This window comes from Bos indicus, chromosome 19, assembly GCF_029378745.1.
Source record: "Bos indicus isolate NIAB-ARS_2022 breed Sahiwal x Tharparkar chromosome 19, NIAB-ARS_B.indTharparkar_mat_pri_1.0, whole genome shotgun sequence".
Classification (NCBI taxonomy): Eukaryota; Metazoa; Chordata; class Mammalia; order Artiodactyla; family Bovidae; genus Bos; species Bos indicus.
The window spans coordinates 29951218-29970890 of NC_091778.1; the positions used below are offsets into that span (position 1 = coordinate 29951218).

The 19673-nt window shown below is 46.3% G+C and overlaps 1 protein-coding gene across 5 annotated transcripts in view; it reads right to left on the reverse strand.

The window, feature by feature from the left end:
* STX8 (syntaxin 8) overlaps nucleotides 1–19673 on the reverse strand; it is a 206946-nt gene that overhangs the window by 28949 nt on the left and 158324 nt on the right. The window contains exons 9-10 of one of the 5 annotated variants that reach the window (XM_070774340.1): nucleotides 1758–1863; nucleotides 1142–1222 (exon numbers count right to left, since the gene is read on the reverse strand). The exons of 3 other annotated variants lie outside the window; for them this stretch is intronic. In XM_070774340.1, the coding sequence (XP_070630441.1) occupies nucleotides 1157–1222; nucleotides 1758–1863 (172 nt within the window). In that variant the 3' untranslated portion in view covers nucleotides 1142–1156. Of the gene's footprint in view, nucleotides 1–1141; nucleotides 1223–1757; nucleotides 1864–19673 lie in introns of those variants that run through there. One more of the 5 variants, XM_070774343.1, reaches the window with a different exon arrangement.

Genomic DNA, 19673 nt, shown 5'->3' on the forward strand with positions numbered 1-19673 from the left:
ATTTCCAGGCCTCAGGATCCGGAGAGCCAGCTTCAGTAAAGCCTGGGGCTGGACTCGGGAATCTGCATTGTAAAAAATAATTTTCTTTACCTTTTTGTTTTGGCTGTGCTAGGTCTTTTGTTGAAGCACAATCTTTCTCTAGTTGTCGCAAGCGGGGGCTACTCTTCGTTGTGGTGCACGGGCTTCTCACAGCCATGGCTTCTCTTGTTGCGGAGCATGGGCTCTAGGGCACGTGGGCTTCAGCAGTTGCAGCTCCCGGGCTCCATAGCTGTGACGCATGGGCTTAGTTGCCCCTAGGCATGTGGGATCTTCCTGGATCAGGGATTGAATGTGTGTCTCCTGCATTGGCAGGTAGATTCTTTACCATTCAGCCACCAGGGAAGCCCCTGGGGAATCTGCATTTTTAATGAGTGCCTCAGGTGACATCTGGGTTGTAAGAAACATCTCTTTGATTGCTGATAAGCAGCCAAACTTGACTTAAAACAACAGAATCAGGAAAAACTGAAGTCATGATCCAGGGGACTTGCCTGGCAGTCCAGTGGTTAAGACTCTGAGCTTCCAGTGCAGGGGGTGCCAGTTTGATCCCTGGTCAGGGAACTGAGATCCCACAGGCCATGTGGTATGGCCAAGAAAAAATAAAGTCATAATCCAAAGGGGGGAATCGGGGACACCTTGGTCTTCCCAGGCCCAACTGCTTCCTGGATCTACACTGGATGGGCTGTTTCTGAAAGGCCTGCCTCCAGGAGGCCAGGGCTCAGTCCAAAGCACTGTGGGCCATAGGGCCTGACCCTATATGGGGCAGATCTAGAACACCTATGGGTGGACGTCTGGTCCTCTGAAGCAAGAATCACCTTTGGGAAACACACGGAGCGGCAAACTGTCTCTGGGAAAGGCCACGGCCTGGTTATAGCATGCCTGCAAATCGCAAATGAGACACTTCGGTGTACCATCGCTGGGTCATAACCACACACCCTGTTTACTACAAATTCTGCTCAAATAAACCTGTCTTCACGTACAGTTGCTAAGGCACTTGTGCTTAGAAAAACAAACACTTTAAACACAAACAATACCTTCACATTTTCCCTTCAAAAGTGACTGATTTGCTCAGTGCTGAAAAAGCTGCAACACACTTCTGGAAGCCTCGCATCACTGCGCTTCACATTTGCCAATAACTATACGGACCTCTTGGAGAATGCCAAGGGAAATACCGGACTTGGGAAGGCTAGGAAGAAGGGAAAAAATAAAGCGAGATCATACAGAGGATGAAAAACGCCCCTTACATGCTTCCCCGTGAAGTCAGACTATGTTTCTTGCAAATGCTGAACTCCATAAGCACCTCACAGTTTAGCTGTCTTGATTTCAAACCCCTGCCCACATGGCTCACATTTGCAACTTAAATATTCGGTATGAAAACAATGTTATTTGACAGGATTCTTCTCTGGAGGGGAGAAGGAAAGGCACGTGTTTCAGCCCACACACATACGCTGATCTTTGACTCAAAGTATTGCTGTAAGACACGCAATTATTTTGGCTTCGGAAGACTATACTGTCTGCTGTGTTGGGGTGGGGTGGGCAGTTACCAAAAAAATCTTGTCTTGAGCAGCGCCAGAACCGAACATTTTTATGTGTGTGAGCTGGAGGGATTTTATTATGCATGTATAGTACAAATGGTTCTTTTTTCATTTTGGAAAGAAAAAAGGCACTTAAGGGGAAAAAAAGAAAAGGTTTGGTGGGGAGGCTTTGCAGTGGTATTTCACCTCAATACATCTTTCAAGTTTGATGGCTCGTAAGCTCACGGCTTGGTTCTTGTTCTTCAACCTTGAGACAACGCTAAGCTGTCCGCAGCAGCTGCAGAGGCCAGGTCTTTAAATGAAATAGAGAAATAATTGCTTCAGGAAACAAAGGGAAGAAGGGGGAAAAAAGGCCCGTGAGCTGAACGACATGGCCCCTTGGGACTGCCTGTGGTATGTGGTCCTGATGGATATAGTGCAGTGTGCTAAGAAGGGATCCGTGAGCAGCCCTGGAGAATCAGAAGTGTGATGTGGCTGGAAGAGTGTGAGTTTTAGAGACACACCTGGGCCCAAGCCTTGGCTCTGTGACTGATTAGCTAGTGACCCTGACAAAGGGCCTTGCCTCTGGGTGGGGGCAGGGGACTCCTGGTTCCTTATCTGCGGTAAGGGAGTACTTCTACCTACAGCAGGGACTGCAATGAAGACTGGAGGGTACAAGGTATGCAATGGGCTGGTTCCGTTAAACACGGCCAAACTCACAGTTACCTCTGCCCTGCCCCAGGACCCCATCTCTAAGGGGAGAAATGGCATGAACCCGTGATCCAAAATAATAAGGGAGAAAATGACATCCAATCAGATGTATCAACACGGTGCTGGATGACGGAAAGCACACGGGCAAGTGATGAAGGACTGAGAGGAGATGCTGAAACAAATAAGTGAGTAGGGATGGGGGTGGGAAGAGGACGTTGGCTATGGGGCTGGATCCCTCTCAAGGCTAGGGATGGTAGTACCAGGTACTCCTGAAGACAGAGCCAAAAACAGCGGGGCTGGTCAAAGATTACGTGAGGACCCACTCTACCTCACATCCCTCCATCACCCTGCATAACCAACCTCTGCACTATCCTCTTGGGAAAGAGGGCCAGTGGAGGAATGGGACGAGAGGATGAGGATTCTGAGCATGAGGCGACAGGTGCAGGAGGAGGAAGGGAGGAGTTGAGAGGCTGAAAGCAGAAGATAAATACACATTTTCACATGGGAGGTAAGAGCATGCGGCCTCCCCAATATTAGGCTCCCCGACACTAACAGCTAAGCCTCTATTCACCAGGCAGGAGACCACAGGGCCCCTTCTCAGCAGAAAGGGACTAACCAACGAGAAAAGACCTACAGACGCCAGCATGTGGGGACCCCGCTCCCTGTCTGATAATCTCTTGTGAGACCGATAACTCTACACGCCCCATCCACGCATATAAAACTTTCAGATGTCTCTTTAGTGCTTCATTCTTAAATATTAATGGGTAGACAAGAATCACTAGATACCTGACCAAAGAGAAAAATGAGACTCCAAACATACTCCTCCCCAAAAAAAAACAGAAAAAAGAATTCAGTAAAAAGATACAATGCAAAGAACAGAAGAAAACAGCAAAGAAACAATCATTAATATGCTCGGAAGTATAAAATGCTTTGTATCTGTAACACTAGGACACAGTAGTAACATTTAAGAAATCGGAAAACTTGAGAGTTTAAAAAACAGCAGCAAAAAAGAAATTTCAGGAGAAAGTTTTGAAGAAACATTCCCAAGATGAACAAAAAGCAAAGACAGGAAAAAGAGGAGAGAAAATACTGAGTTGGTGTAAAAATTCATTTGGGTTTTCATAGTTTATGAAAAATGCTAACAAACTTCTTGACCAACCTGATAATAAGGAAATAAGAAAGCCCATTTTCCATCTAATGAATGTACCAGAAGGAAAGAAAAAAGAAAAAAACCAAGGGGGTAATTATCAAGACTTTAATATAATGAAAAATGCCCAGAAGTGAAGGCATGAATTCCAGACTGAAGGGTCGGCCGAGTACCCAACACAACAGTGCTGTACAGGGGAGACTGGACTGGAAGGCTTCCACTGAAATCTAGATGACTCAGGCCAAAGGGAAGTTCTTGAGAGAAAACAGGGCACGTGACCAAGTGCAGTGGTCAACCTGGCTCAAGAATCAACAAGGAAAGATAGACAATGAAAAACGCCTACAACATTCCAGTCACAAACTGCCTGCAACCTAAAGTTCTGTAGATGTGGTCAATTGCTCAACTGCAAGGAGCAGCATAAAGATATTCTTCAGCTACAAAAGGGCTGAGCCCCAAGGAAAACATTAAAAAGACAGGTCATTTGATGTGCTTTTCACCATATCCATAGGGATTTCTCAGCGCTGAAGTAATTTAGGGCAAGCATTATGAATAGCAAAGGAGGAAAAAATAACAGTAAGTTTAGGAAGAATGAAACAGTGTGTAAGAAAGGAAATCTGATTATAGTAAGCTACATGGTTCAGCTAAAAACATTAATACATTCTGAGTTTGCTCCCTGGCATCACCACCAAAAAAATATTTAATACAGCTGAGATGAAAATGCTGAGTAGTGATTTAACTGACAACTGTGATTTAATGCTGTTGGTGGCACAGAGGAAAAGTGTAAGTGCAACGTCTTCCACAGCAGGAAGTTCACAGACAACACCCAGAACTGCAATCCAATCGAGTAGTATTAGTACAAACACATTATTTAGAAACAAGGAGCAAAATAGAAGAAACAGCGGAGAGAGGGGACTTCCCTTTGGAGTGGGAGGGCTAGCAGGGCAGGTAATGGCTGGCCTCCCTTTTCTGTTGGGAAAGGCACCCTGGACCACTATCTTTGTAAACCATGCTTAGGTGTCATTCTGACTCATCACCAGACTGGGGTCCGGGTTAAATGCCTACCGCTATGGCTTGGCACAGGAAGCGAGGGCAGGTGTGGCCAGAACAGGGACCACATGGAATAAACACAGTATTGGGCTCCAGAGAAGAGAAGCACAGGCCCATGACAGCCTCCCCTGGGCTGCCAGCGAGCCTACGTGTGTCTAGGCACACAGATCCACACACCCGTGTAAAACTGCAATAACCTAACAACACACACATCCTAATACAGCTCTCCCAGGTGCAAACCAAACTGCATTCACCTCCTCCCCAAAGGCAGAGAAACCTCGCATCATGAGGAACGGTCATGGAAGCTCCGCTCCGTTAAGTCCTGGATTTCCGGTGGATGGCCATCTTCTCAATCCAGGCCACACATGGTTCTCTATATTACGATTCGTAATTAATCACCTCCCATATGCCCAACATATATACACTTGTAGATCAACACCTTGACCATGCCACCAAAAGCTCCCATTTGGGAAAGGAGAGGTGGGGAACAGTCCAGAAAACATACCCTTCTTGTCAGGCTGTGCTAAGCCTTCCTGGGAGGTGCAAGACTTGCAATGCAGAGGTCGTGGTTTGATCCCTGGTCTAAGGGGACTAAGATCCCACCTGCTGAGTCCTCCCACTCTGGAGCCTGTGAGCCACAGCTAGGGAGTCCCGGCACCGCAACCAAGATCCCACGTGCCACAACTAATCCCACTGACGCAGCCAAATAAATAAATAAGAAGGGGATGTTACACAGCATGGTGGGTGTGGAGACAAATTCCGGGAAGACAGGGATTTCGTCAGATCTAAATGGAGTATCAACCCAAACACATATTGCTATCAAACAAATAGAAGAGCTGTGAGCTCTATAAAATCACTGTTGAATTATATGCTCCAGTTACAGTGATAAATATTTGGTACCAGGAGCAAGATTGCCTTTCTTGGGAAAAAGTTTGTTTCTTTCCTATTAGATGGTGTCTTGTGTCACATATCCTGTCTCCCTTGCTGTGTTATGTTTCCCTGGATTCTAGTCTTGGTGCTAAATTTAAGGCTCCAACGTGGGCTTCCCTGGTGGCTCAGCTGGCGAGGCTCTGCTTGCAATGCGGGAGACCTGAGTTCGATCCCTGGGTTGGGAAGATGGAGAAGGGAATGGCTACCCACTCCAGTATCCTGGCCTGGACAATTCCATGGACTGTGTAGAGTCCATGGGGTCACAAAGACTCAGACACGACGGAGCAACTTTCACTTTCAGTGTGGTCTCAGTTTATTGGTTTGATAAATTCTACGTACATTCTTGTAAATTCGATTTAAATTTCTTCCTTTAGCAGCTTTGAGACTTTACACAGATGCGCACCCTGTCTTATAGTAAGCTACTCCACATTTTCATGACACAGAGGTTACAAATTATAAATAAAATCTACCCTGGGACAGAAGCTGGGCTATCTTTAAGTTTGCCCTACAAGATCCTGGGATCCTGAGGTGGCTTTGGATGGTCCACAAGCCTTGCCAGCTGGTCTTCACTGCTCACTGTTTTGCTATTTTATCCCCAAGTCTTGGTCTGCAAGCCAATCTCTGTGAACTTATCCATCTAATTTAACCTGTTGTGTATATTCTGCTGCTATTTCCAAGCAGTAGTTCTCACTGCAATCCTCCAGCCTTGCCTTAGTTGAACTAAGGGGAAGCAGGGCTGTTCTCCTCACATGTCTGTGTGTTCCGGAGTGCAGGCAGGATGCAGCTAAGCGGACCAGAACTCGAATCTGGGAACGGGACTTAGAGCTGCGGGCAGAAGCAGTGTGAATCAGGAGGACCAGGCCAGAGGGGCATGGATGCTGCCCACCGTCCACTGAACAACTCCTCTTCGTGGTCAAAGGAAAAACATGACAAGTAAGTGGACACTGAACCTGCCTCTTACGAGGGCAAGAGAAAGTCAGTGACACACACTCCCAACCTTGGTGCAGGGCGCCGGGACTTCCCTGTTCGTGGACTTTGAGACCCACCCCTGTGGCTTAGATGTGTCGCCACCGTGTGGCCGGAGAGAGACTAACAGGCGCGCAGGACCCAAAGGGCTCCTCCTGGTTCAGACTTGGAATGCCTGGCGGAGCCACGGCTCTGGACAAAAATAGAATCTGTTTATTCCACTTGTCTCTTTCATAACAAGACACAGATTTCAGAAAATAATCATATGGCAGACAAAATAAAGAGGAAAAAAAGCACTCAGAGGTTTCGCGAGCTACCTGCAAAAGACTGAGCTCCAGTGAGGCCTGTAGGATGAGGTTTCCTCCTTTCACTGCCCCCTGAAAGAGAACTCCCCCTTTTTCACTTGCGCACTGAGCCCCTTGGGAGCGCAGCTCTCACTGCTGGCTTCAGCTGACCAGGGCTTGTAACATCATCTCGCCTAACTACCGCAGGCTGGTTTGAAAAGGGCAGACTTTCCTTCTGAGCTGGCCATCCTTGGGCTCTTTTTTCAGAATATGCTCCTCAGCTACTGTGCTAAGTCCTCAGACATCGCTAGGTATTCAAAGGTCATGGCCGCTGACCCTCTCCCTAAGCATGGGCCTTCTACCTGGCTGGCAAGTCAACTGCCTGGAGACTATTTTCAAGGCAGATGAAAATAATCCGACAGACAGTGGAACCAAACTTGACTCTCAAGAGTCCCTCAGACTGCAAGGAGATCAAACCAGTCAGTCTTAAAGGAAATCAACCCTGGATATTCATTGGAAGGACTCATGCTGAAGCTGAAGCTCCAGTACTTTGTCCACCTGATGTAAAAAGCCAACTCATCGGAAAAGACCCTGATGCTGGGAAAGACTGAAGGCAGGAGGAGAAGGGGACGACAGAGGATGAGATGGTTGGATGGCATCATCAACTCAATGGACTTGAGTTTGAGCAAACTCTGGGAGTTGGTGATGGACAGGAAAGCCTGGCGTGCTACAGTCCATGGGGTCGGACATGACTGAGTGACTGAACAACAACCAACCAACTGGAAGGTTAAGTGAGGTCATACATAGGTGGGGACCTAATCTGATAGGTCCTTAGACATAGGAAGGACAGGGAAGCCTGGTGTGCTGCAGTCCATAGGATTGCAAAGAGTTGGACACAACTGAGGGACTGAAGTGAACTGAACTGATGTCCTTAGAAGACGACTTCGCTCTCTCTCTCTCTCTGTGTACTCACAGAGGACAGGCCATGTGAGGTCACAGCAAAGAAGGCAGCCATATGCAACTCCAGGAGACAGGTCTCCCCAGAGGCCACCTCTGCTGGCACCGTGACCTTGGACCTCCTTTCTCCAGAACCACGAGACAATACATTCTTGTTGCCTAAAGCCAGTCGGTCTGCAGCCCTTTGTTATGGCGGCCCAAGCAGACCGACCATGGGAGCCTTGACCTCGCTACCCCCTGACCCTCTTATTTATCTTTCAACACTCCAAGTAACCTCTTCCGTGAGGTCATTCTCTTCTACCCTGGCCACTTCCTCCTTGACGCGCCCCTTCCATAAAGAGATTATATCTTAGAACCCTATAACACATTATTGACTTAAAAAAAAAAAGTCTGTCTGCCCCTACTAGACTCTGAACCCCTTGAAAGAAGAGACATTTCTTAGATAATGAAGAAGTGACAAAATGAAGGATTAGCTGTGTAAGAGCTTGCAAATACAGGTACTTATGTGAACTATTTACCATGAAATGTGTGGCGTGGACTCTACAGTGACACGGAGGTGACGGCCGAACCCTCACATCAGGGTTAATACCAGTTAGGTGACCTTGGGGGGCCCACTACTTCACTTCTTGGGGCTGAAATGGCCTCATTTTCTTAAACGTAAATTTTGCTGAAGCATAACACACTTACAGAGGAGCACACAAGTGGTCAAGAACTCAATGAATTTCCTAATTGTTCCAGCTTGTAAGTGGGGATAATGATAGTGTCTGTCACACTGGGTGGGTGTGAGGATTTAATGACAAAACACTTCTGAAGGATGGATGTATCTCATTCCTGCCACCCTGCCCGCCACTTCAGTTTAATGGAGAGATTCTTCATCTACTTAAAATGCCAGACAAGCTTGTCGTTTTAAAGCAGGGCTGAAGGAGGCAATGAAATAGGCTTGGAAAAGCTTCCTTGGTACCTGAGAGAGGAAGAGGAAAAACCCTTCTGATTTCAGCATATGTGACTTCTTAGCCACATAAGAAGGAGAAGGGTAAGGGACAGGTTGGTCCCTGGTCAGGGAACTAAGATCCTGCACGCCGCGGGGCAATTAAGTCTCAGCCCCGCGACAGAGATCCCGTGAGCCACAACTAAGATCCGATGCTGCCAAACAAATAAATGCTGGAAACCAAACAAACCAACCGCAAAGCCCCCCAAAACTGAGGGGCATCCACCCCTGCAAATGTCCTTCTGCCTCTCCTCTGAAGACCTAGGTCCTTCTCAGGAGCCACAGCAGATGTGGCTTAAAAGAAAGATGCTCGCGGAGGGTGCAGCGGGGGGTGGGGGGTGGATTTACAGCCTGTGACCAATTAGCCAGATGGGCTCACCTCCCCACCTGGTTTTTCTCTGGTCGGTGTTTCGCGGGCTCTCTCTCACTTTCATTCCCTCCCCGTTAGCTGAAGAAGGTCGCTTCCCTTTGGCCTGGGGGTTGGCCGTCTGAGGCCAGATTGGGTTCACATCTGCTCTGGGGCTTCAGGTGCCCTGGTGGCCGGGATGAGCTTTCTCCGACGTGGGTTTTAGCACGGGCCCCATGACCTCTCCTCCTGAATTCAGATCTCACCAGGGTTGTCCACGTTTTCCTGAACTCCAGCTTCAGCTAGGGCAAATGTGGTTTGATTAATTCCAAACATATGTTCCTTAGAAATGCACAATCTTACCATATCTGCCCTTCCTGTACAAAGCCAACTGGGGGACTGAGTTTGAGCTGTGAAACCCCCAGGATTTGGAGGGAGGAGGGGACTAGCCCGTTTCCGCATTCATTCTTAACGCTATTGAACGCTGATTACACTACTTGTGCCTCCAGTCAGTGGAGCATGGTGACTTCTTTCTAGAAGCCCTCCTTTCAAGTTCTCTGTTTCTCTGAATGCAATGTAAACTCCTTTACTTTTAAGCTCAGGTTTGTCTCCATCAATTAACGTTGCCAGCACCTGGAGATGAAGAGACCCCGAAGCGGTTATCTCGTTAAGAACTTTGAACTTGGGTATGGTATGAACATACATCACAGAAGACAAACATTTATCCTGCCTACTTTTTTTTTTAACAAATTTCCAGAGTTGAAAAAGCCTCCAATTGCTTCAAAAGCCAAAGAAATGAGACCTGACATGTATTTACAAAGGCATTTTCATGCATTACACATCCGCTTTCTTTTTCAATCATGGGTTTACTTTCCCAAGAAGAGCGCCATTTGTAAACGCAAAACAGAATCACAAATGTCAGTTTTTCTGACCGGCATTTATTTCCCAGGCAAACATTCTTTGAACTGATGTTTCCTCTCCCCTCCTTTGTCCCTCCTTTGGCTAGGGCAGTCAATGCATGCTTTCCTGCTCAAGTCAGCTCCGGCATTTTGGAAAATTCTGCACAACTGCAATTTTCTTACTGCTATTCCACAAATATCCTTATGTTTAAAATGCATGTTATCCACCATCCCCCTCAACAGTGTGCAGGAGCTAAAGCTCTTCACCAACCAAAGAAGCTTTTTTTAATGAAATATTTTTATTTTTATTTATTTAGCTGCAGTAGGTCTTAGGCGTGGCACGTGATCTTCAGTTGAGGCATGCAGGATCTACTTCCCTGACCAGGGATCCAGCCCAGGCTCTCTGCATTGGGAGCGTGGAATCTTAGCCACTGGACCACCAGGGGAGTCCCCGCCAAGATTTTTTGTGTCTGTGTAATTGCAGCTCGGATCTTTTGCATTTCTTTCTGCTCTTTTCATTTTGGCAAACGTATTCCCTGAATCATATGTAGGAAAGACAAACTTAAAATGTCTGTTACCCATCTTTGGCTGGAAAAGACTAATGTAAAAGGAGTGATGGATGGGAAGGGAGTCTGCTTCTGCATCTAATGTAACTCTACAGCATCTTGTGCACAGCGGATACACAGAATAATTTGAGTGATGTAAGAATATCAGATATTAGATCTCTGGATACCTAATTCAGAGTTCCTTGGGTTATATAAAAATTGTTCAGGGAGGAAAGCTTAAAAAATTTGGTGTCAACACTGGATCATATTTTAAGCCCAGGATAGATGATAAAATAATACGGATGAAAATAGTACAAATTAAGCTGATTCCTTTTCACTGGGCAAAAATTTTCCTAGCTATTCTCACCACGTATGTCTGTTTTTCCAGATGAACTTTAAAATCATGATGTCAAGTAACCCCCTCAAAACTCCCTTTGGAATTCTGAATCAGATTATGTGAAATTTATATATCAACTTGGGGAAAAAGTTACATCTCTGCAATTTAACTGAAGCCAGCCAATCTGGGACTATAGCATATTCCTACACTTAATCAAATCTTCCTTGTCTGTAGCTATAATTTTTCCTGCCTAGCAATTGTCACCCCAACCAACCTCCACACTCTTCAGAGGAAACAGCCAGCCTGTGCCCTGGACCACAGGCTAAGTTGAACATAATAACCCATGTTTCGGGATAGATACAAGATTCCAGCCAGGTCAGAAAGAAGACCTCCCTACGACTTTCCTCACTGTTCTCAAGAAGCAACCCTTCCACAGAGCAAGGGGGACTTGAATGTGAGGCTGCCAGTGGTCATGTTCTCCACCAGGGAGACAAAGCCAGTCTGAGGCAGGAAAGATGAAGCCGAAGCAGAGATGAAGGAGTGGAGGATGTAACCCCACCACTAACCCGAACAGTGACTTTGTGTGCGCTAGAAACAAGTGCTCCTTCCTATGACAACATGCCATAAATCTGACGACCCCAATACATCTATGATGACTGCCTATGAACGGCAAGCCTTGGGGTTTAGACTTGTTTAGTGCACGCTCTGAACAACTGAACCCTGCAGTCCAAAGGGAAAGAGTCCTAGGAGCTTTGAGAATCATATGTTACTGATCGAAACACGTTGCAGCTTCACTTGGTTCAACCTAATGCAATGAATTTTCCCCCCAATCCATCAGATTGGCAAAATTCCAAAAGCTGAGCAACACACTTTCAGCAAGGCTGTGGAGAAATTTTCATAAAATACCAATGGAACGACTGAACCCTACAGAGGGCAATCTGGCAAAATTGATCAAAACTGGCGCATGTGGGAGTCTGTCCTACAGCTGTATCACACACCCTTCGACACCTACAATAACGTATGTGCTCGGTGCAGGAGACAGTGTGGGGGGTAGGGATATGACACACACACACACACACACATGCATATTTGCTTGAATCTGCAAAAAAGACACACTAGGAGAAAACATGAGAAGCTTGGTAAAAGTGGTTACTATGTGGGGAAGGAGGAAGTGAAGCAGACAGGAGAGGAGTGAAATTTCCAGAGTACATCTTGTTCATTAAAATATATATTCAAAAGAAAAAGCAAGTTGAAAAGTTAAAAAGTAAAGTTACAGGTAGGTATTTGGAAAAGCTGGCCTTTTAAAAACAACTCATTGGCCAGTCTTAAATAATCACTACAGTATATAATCACATACTTGCTGTTGCTTAGTTGCTCAGTCGTGTGTATCCGACTCTTTGCAACCCCATGGACTGTATGTAGTCCATCAGGCTCCTCTGTCCATGGGATTTCCCAGGCAAGAACACTGGAGTAGGTTGCCATTTCCTCCTCTGGGGGATCTTCCTGACCCAGGGGTCGAATCCACATCTCCTGTAGTGGCCGGTGGATTCTTTACCACTGAGCCACCAGGGAAGCCTCAATTATGTACTTACAAAGATCCTTACCATTATCAACAAAATGAACAAAAAAAACCTGAGTCTCAATTCTCTTTTGGGCTGGTTATTTTCCATTTGCCTCTCTCGATCTTTCTTCCCCTCTTCTCTGCACTCTGGATTGGGGATACAGGTGGCTGATCTCCACACACTAAATCCCCTGGGCTCTCCTGCTTTCTAGCTTCCTGTTGGGTTGGCCGATGGAGGCACTGGCTGGATCCCAGGTCAGGAGAGGGAAAGGCTGGTTTATTTGTTCTCGTGTCAGCACTGTAGTTCTGTACCCCCTTATATCCACACGTCCTGTCTGCTGCCCTCTTCTCTGGTTCTAGCTCTAAGTCAGCTTCAGAAACACTGTGTTTTTCCCCTTGTGCTCCTTTGGGATGGGAGTTGACAGGAGTGAGTAATAGCTTCCCACTGCGGCTGATCCCTGGTGCCCCAGCATCTCTTAGCTGGTCCCACATCCCCGCCCACACTCCCTGGAAATCACCTGGATGAACATGCCATCTATTTTACGCTGGAAACCTGGCTGATCTATTCAGTCATCTGCTTCTTAGACCACTCACATTTGTTCTTTTCTCCTTTGTATATCCCAAGGCCAGTTTATTCAGGGAATGTCACATACACATTCTTTTTTCGCTCCCAAGTACCCTTCTGCTTTTGAGGTTTGTGACTCTTTTCTTCCTTTCTCTCTTCCTCTTAACAAGTCTTAAATTCTTCCCGCACGGTCATCAGTTAACCTGTGAACTCACCTTAAAGGTGTTCACTGAAGTATCTCTAACGACTGTGCTCTCATTCATCCAGCCATTCATGCAGGAAATATTTTTTGAGAATTGAGATACTGAGTGTAAAATGGTATGCGAAAGACAGACAGGATCCTTATGTACATATAGGAGGTACAACTTTGAGGAGAAAAAGACCATACAAAAAAAAACCCTGCAATTACAACAATGAATGGACTTCCCCGGTGGCTCGATGGTAAAGAATGCACCTGCCAATGTAGGGTTTCATCCCCGGGTCGGGAAGATCCCCGGAGGAGGAAATGGCAACCGACTCCAGTATTCTCGCCTGGAAAATCCCACGGGCAGAGAGGCCTGGAAGGCTACAGTCCACGGGGCTGCAAAGAGTCAGACACAACTTAGTGACTAAATAACAACTGTGAAAATGGTATAAAAGAAAGACGGACACGAGACTCCCCAGCCTGGGGATTAGGGGACATGAGACTCCCCAGCCTGGCGATTAGGAAGGGCTTCCTAGAGGAAGGATGAGTGAGCTGGAGATCTGAAGGATGGGAGGGTGCTGACCAAGCAGGGCAGGAGTTTCTGGTTCTTCCCTCTTCCAGGGCCTCTCTTCAGTCGACAAGGGCATGCAGCCCCCTCTGCCTTCAGAGGATACCCAGCAGAATCTCCCCTGGCCCCCTCCTCTCAAAGCAAACTGTATTCTAACTTTTTTCCTGCATAGAAAATCCATTTTGTCCTTGCTGGATGGTGTGTGACTGTACTCACAATGTCAAGGATACATGTGAAATATACCTAAAAAAGTACAACCAGAAAGTATTAGGAAGTGTATTTTTTTTTTCAAGTGATTTTTCTTGCAATGAACAAGGTTATTCTTCAATTTCTGACTTGACTGAAAAAAGAAGAGAAGGTGGGGGTAAATTAGCATGATCCACTGGAGAAACAAAAACAAAAACCTCCCAGCCCCTCCAGGGAGCCCACATCCAGAGCTATTTGCAAAACTGCTAGTCCTATCTTTGGAAGGACATTTTTCTCACCCATTTATGCTGCAAGGGAAAAACATCTTCCACGAAGCAAACATTTTTTAAGATTGCAGCCTTTCAAATTCGTGGTACTTGTGATAAAGGGTGTTTTCAAGCCCTCTTCTTCACTTAACCTGCCAACTAACATGGGAAACCATTAGCTCAGGCTGCTACAATTAACTCAGGGCTGCTTGTTGAAAGGCTCGCACAATTCCCAGCTACTTATCATGCAAACAACCTGGGAGACTCATTTTCCTTGCAAGGCAGTAGGAGGGGTAAATTACTGAGATAAGTAGATTATTGGGGAAAAAGTCACACTCAGAGGCCTTATGAAATGATTAAACCCTGGGAAATTCATCCCCCAAAATCCCTGGCCCCTGACAGTACACATTCATTACTGGATCCTGGATGATCTACAATGAAGAACCTTCTCGGGAAGCAATAAATACTAGGACTCTGATGAATTTTCATTTAACTTTCCAAACAGTTCTTTAGTTCTGATGGGTGAGGTTCACCCTGTAGGGAGCAAATGAAAGGAAAGGGGGAGGGGGGACAGGTTATCAGACTTTAAGATTTAAAAAATGTTCTCAAATAGTAGAGGTACAGACACTGATGCCAATAAAATGATTACTCTAGGAAAACATGGGGCTTCCCTAACCTCCTTGCATTAACTCCATAAACTCTGTATGTGCTGTGTGTGTTCAGTCATATCTGACTCTCTGTGACCCCATGGACTGCAGCCCACCAGCCTCCTCTGTTCGTGGAATTTTCCAGGTGAGAATATTGGAGCGGGTTGCCATTTCCTACTCCAGGGGATCTTCCCTACCCAAGGACTGAACCCACATCTCTGTGTCCCCTGCATTTGGCAGGCTGATTCTTTACCACTGTGCCATCTGGGAAGCCCATAAACTCCATGCAGATAGAAGTTATGTGATTAATAGCCACCAATAGCCGTGTTCAAGCCTATTGCAACAAAATACATCTTCCCTGTTGGAAGTATTCCTTGTAGCACACACTAGTCAATAATCAAGTTGACTATTATTAGTCAAATTGACGAAAAGCCTGAAATGATGTTTGAGAGAGAGAGAGGAAAAAAAAAAAAAGTCCAGGAAAGGAATGGAAATAAATGCAAGTGATCTGGAGGCAGAAAACAAACCCTTGTTTCTCTGGCAGGAGGGAGAAACCAACCCAATGACAAGCCTACCGGGAGCTCTGATAACCGAAATCTAAATAAGAGAACTTGGCGGTGGAGGCTGTTAGTATCAGTGCTGACTTTCTGCTTCCAGTAACTGAACTGTGAACAGCCGGCATAAACAGGCATGACATTTCCCTTTGAGGAGCGCAGCGGCGACCGGAGGCATTCCAAACCAGAGTGGAGCGCTCGCTCATCTTCACTCTTGGAAACAAGTCAGGGAACCATGAACTCTCTAAGTCAAGCTTTGCATGGAATAATTGAACAGGGTGAAATACTGCTGCTGCTTCTCTTTTAAATGAATACTCTTTGACTCCCAAGAATTTAGGCTTCCCGACACCTGTCTGACAGGGCAGAGGACCTGCAGAGATTCTGCCTGGGCCAGGATGGGCCAGGAGGCTGACCACGAAGCCCGAGGGTGCTTCTGGGGAAACAGTAGCGGATGACAAAGCAGCGCTTTTTAAAAAAAAATTTAATTTAGAGGGAAGATCTGCTTTGTACAAATTACATTGTAACCTGTCTCAGTGTGAAACCTTCTATAAATTCTTTATTAAAATTTTTGGAGCTGTTATGGGCGTGGTGATGGGTGATGTGCTTGTTTGGGGAGGAAAGGGTAGTGTAGTGTGCTGGGATTAAGTCTGGATGGGGAGGTGGGGCGGGAGAGGGTAGTATGCCCTGGCGATCTGTTCACATGCAATTTACAACAGGGCTACCCTCACTTTTATAGACGGAATCCCTGGAGCTTAGAGAGATTGTCTCCTGTCCCAGGTCTTAATGCTTGAGCTGGCGTTCAAGTCTCCATGGTCTGAGTTTTGAAGCCAAAAAATGATCCTACTGCACTAGACTTATCTTGGAAGACAGTAGAGGAAGGAAGTACTAATTGACATCCTTTCCTAGTTGGCAGACTTTCTTTAGAAGAGAATGCACTGCTGGGGGGTAACAGGATTGCTACTGAAAGAAGAGGACTCAGGAGGTAGCATGGGACATCCATTACCCTAGCTATGCAACAGCTGCCCCAAAGTTTTATCTGTGATAGTATGACACCAGATTTCACAACAGAATTGAGATTTGAAATGCACAGTGAGGAAATAACATGGGAGATAAAAAAGATGTTTTTTCATAAAAAAAAAAAAAAAAAGAAGGCTGGCAGATACATTAATGGGATGTAGCTTTTAGAAACCACAAGTTGTGGTATTAGCATTGAGATACTCATCACATTTTATGGTTACATAGAAAAAATGTTCTTAATATCCACATAAAGATGCACAGGTATCTTGGCATCCTTTAAAACAGACTAAGGGAATGCAGATAGGGTATGGTTTGAATCCCAGCTCAGCCACTGACTAGCTGTGTGGCCTTGGGCAAATCATTCAACCTTTCTGTGCTTCAGTTTCTTCATCTGTACAACGTGGACATTAAATGTTCCCATCTCCTTGGACTGTTAATCAAGCACTTGGAACAGCACCAGGAACATAGTACAAACTTTCTAAACATTAACTCATATGATATCCTTAGTAATAAGTATGTGATGGGAGCCTATACCAGCCTGGAACATTTTCAAGGTTATCGTAAGAGACAACAAATGCACTGCTGCTGCTGCTGCTGCTGCTGCTAAGTCGCTTCAGTCGTGTCCGACTCTGTGCGACCCCATAGACAGCAGCCCACCAGGCTCCCCGTCCCTGGGATTCTCCAGGCAAGAACACTGGAGTGGGTTGCCATTTCCTTCTCCAATGCATGAAAGTGAAAAGTGAAAGTGAAGTTGCTCAGTCGTGTCCGACCCTCGGAGACCCCATGGACTGCAGCCCTCCAGGCTCCTCCATCCATGGGATTTTCCAGGCAGGAGTACTAGAGTGGGGTGCCATTGCCTTCTCCGAAACAAATGGACAGGTAGGTCCAAAGGGTGAGACACTTGAGTGCTGGCAGGAGTGTGGCTGAGATGAATACTCGTTCGGTCGGGGCTTCCAGGGAAAGGAAGCTTCACTGACATGTCAGAGGAGAGGGATGGTGAGGCTGAAGGGCGCTCTGAGTGGAGTGGGGAAGAGGGATGAGAGGAGGCAGAGAAACTTTTACAGGTGATTCCACTCCGGATATACAGATGCCAGGCTGTAGCCATGGAGACGGAGAAAGGATGACGCTAGAACGGTGGATGGGTCATCCCACTGCAGGATGGCAGGAAGCAGAGTAAGAGAGAACTGGGGATTGAGCACCCAAATCCTCAAGGAGCAATGGTGGGTGGCTGGAAGGTCAAGACAGATCATATCAATGGGGTTTTAGTTGCTGATGACAACAGTCACTCTAGCTAGGTTGGGCAAAGGGGGCTTAAAAAAAAAAAAAGGAGCACCAGATCTTCAGCACAAGCCGAAAACCAGATCTGGAGGATATATAACTGGGACCAAGAGGGCCGAACACACGAGGTGACAGGTGGGCACCGCCGCTGCAGCAGCCAGTCACGTGACACACAGGACAAGAACTGGCCCTCCGATCTCAGCTGGGCTCCTCGTCAACAGCCGAACGTTCCCAGCCCATGCCCACCAGAAGACCCGGTCTCTTAGGGTTTCGCTGACACCTCACGGTGGTCACTGCTATTTTCACATCTTTAAGGTGGAAGCCAGGAAAGATGTGGAATCTCAGTGGCAAGGAGTCTGAGAAATGTAGCTCCTAACTTTCCAACCTCTGTAATTCAGGGAGGAGAGTTAGGAGGGGGCTGAAGTGGGCGGTGAGGGAGTCGATCAAAACTCTTTGCCTAGGATTTCCCTGGTGGTATCACGGTGAAGACTTTGTCTTTCAATGCAGGGGGCACAAGTTCGATCCCTGGTCGGGGAGCTTGGATCCCACAAGCCAAAAAAAAAAACAAAAACCCAAGCCATAAAACAGAGAAGCAATATTGTAACAAATTCAATAAAGACTTAAAAATGGACCACACTGAAAAAAATCTTAAAAAAGAAAACCAGAAACTATCTGCCAGAGGAGGCTGGAAAGGAGAAGCTGACTTCATGTGGCATGGGCTTCCCTGGGTGGAATAACAGGAGGGCAGGAATGGAGGAGCTATATTTTTGTGGTTCTGAGATATAAAAATTGGTGGAAGAATAAAGACCCTCGACTGAGCAACGAGTGGTCAGAGAAAACCTATGCTTCAATTATGAAGCAACGTTCTAAGGCAGGAGTATCACTTCATGATGACACACAATGAGAATCTTGGAAATTATGGCTCCAGTCGAGATAAATTTCTCCTTGTACCCTGGACTCATCTGAGTAATGCCCTCTCTTCCCCTTCATCTAGGTTGTCTAAGTCTGCTGTCTTTCAACGAGTCTGTTTTAATTTCCTTTATTCCACGTGCATGCTTGCATGAAGTCACCTCTTCACTCTTTAAATTCCTGTAACATTTTACCTGTATTCCTCTTATACCTTTTATCTCATTTTGCCTTGTATTGAAGAGATACTTGGATATGTGTCTTATCTCCTTCATGTCCTACTTGCCCTTGAGGCAGGGTATGCATCTGATGAACTTCTAGTACAGTTCCTTACAATCCTAAAATCTATGAAGAATGAATGAGCTGTCACGTGGCTTCTCACTGTATCAATTCCTGGAGAAGTATTGCCAGGTTTGTTCCTGGCAAGCCTTTGAGGTTCCTTCCAACCAAAACACAAAACGTCTAAAAATGCCCATAATTCTGGGCCTGGCTCTACCTAAGCTATGGGCCTCCCACTAGATTGAGAGATTGGGAATGTATCATTTACATCTTTATGCATCCCATAATCCCTACTATAGTATACACTCAAAGAATACTTGCTGGCCTAAATCCCAGGCATGGACGGGCCCTGAACTTTAGCTTACTAAGGACATCTACCTACTAAGATCTCTGTGTGAGTATTTGGGCAGATGAATAGCAGTAACAGACATAAGATCAGATTTGCTCTGAAAGAAACTGTTCAAGAGGAGATAAAGCAGAGAGGCATAGAAGAGGAGGCACAGCTCCACCACAATGAACAGAACTGGGGAGGAAGCACTGGTGAAAGAGAGCTTTCCCCAGATTTCTAGAGGACAGAAGACAAATGTGGAAGGGCTGACTATGCAAAGTGAGGAGGAAGCAGTGGCTGAGAAACCACTGAAGAGAGTGCCAACTTGCTAACAGTAACAAGCACGGTTCCTGGGAGGCTCCAGACTGAGAGATACCAAGCAAGAGAATGAGAGAAATGGAACTGAACACAGGACTCACTGAAGATCTTTATATGAACCTTCCCACCTACTAAGTAGCAAAACCAAGTGTTGACACCTATGTAAAAACGAGGAGTGCTTTCCCTAAGGAAATTGGGCAAAAGCTCCCTGGGGCACCAGAGCTACCAGTGTGGGTGCTGCTGTCCTACAGCTGAGTCCTCCACCTGTGGCATATTGTGAGGGGTGGGAAGGGGGTCCTCCGCAACCTG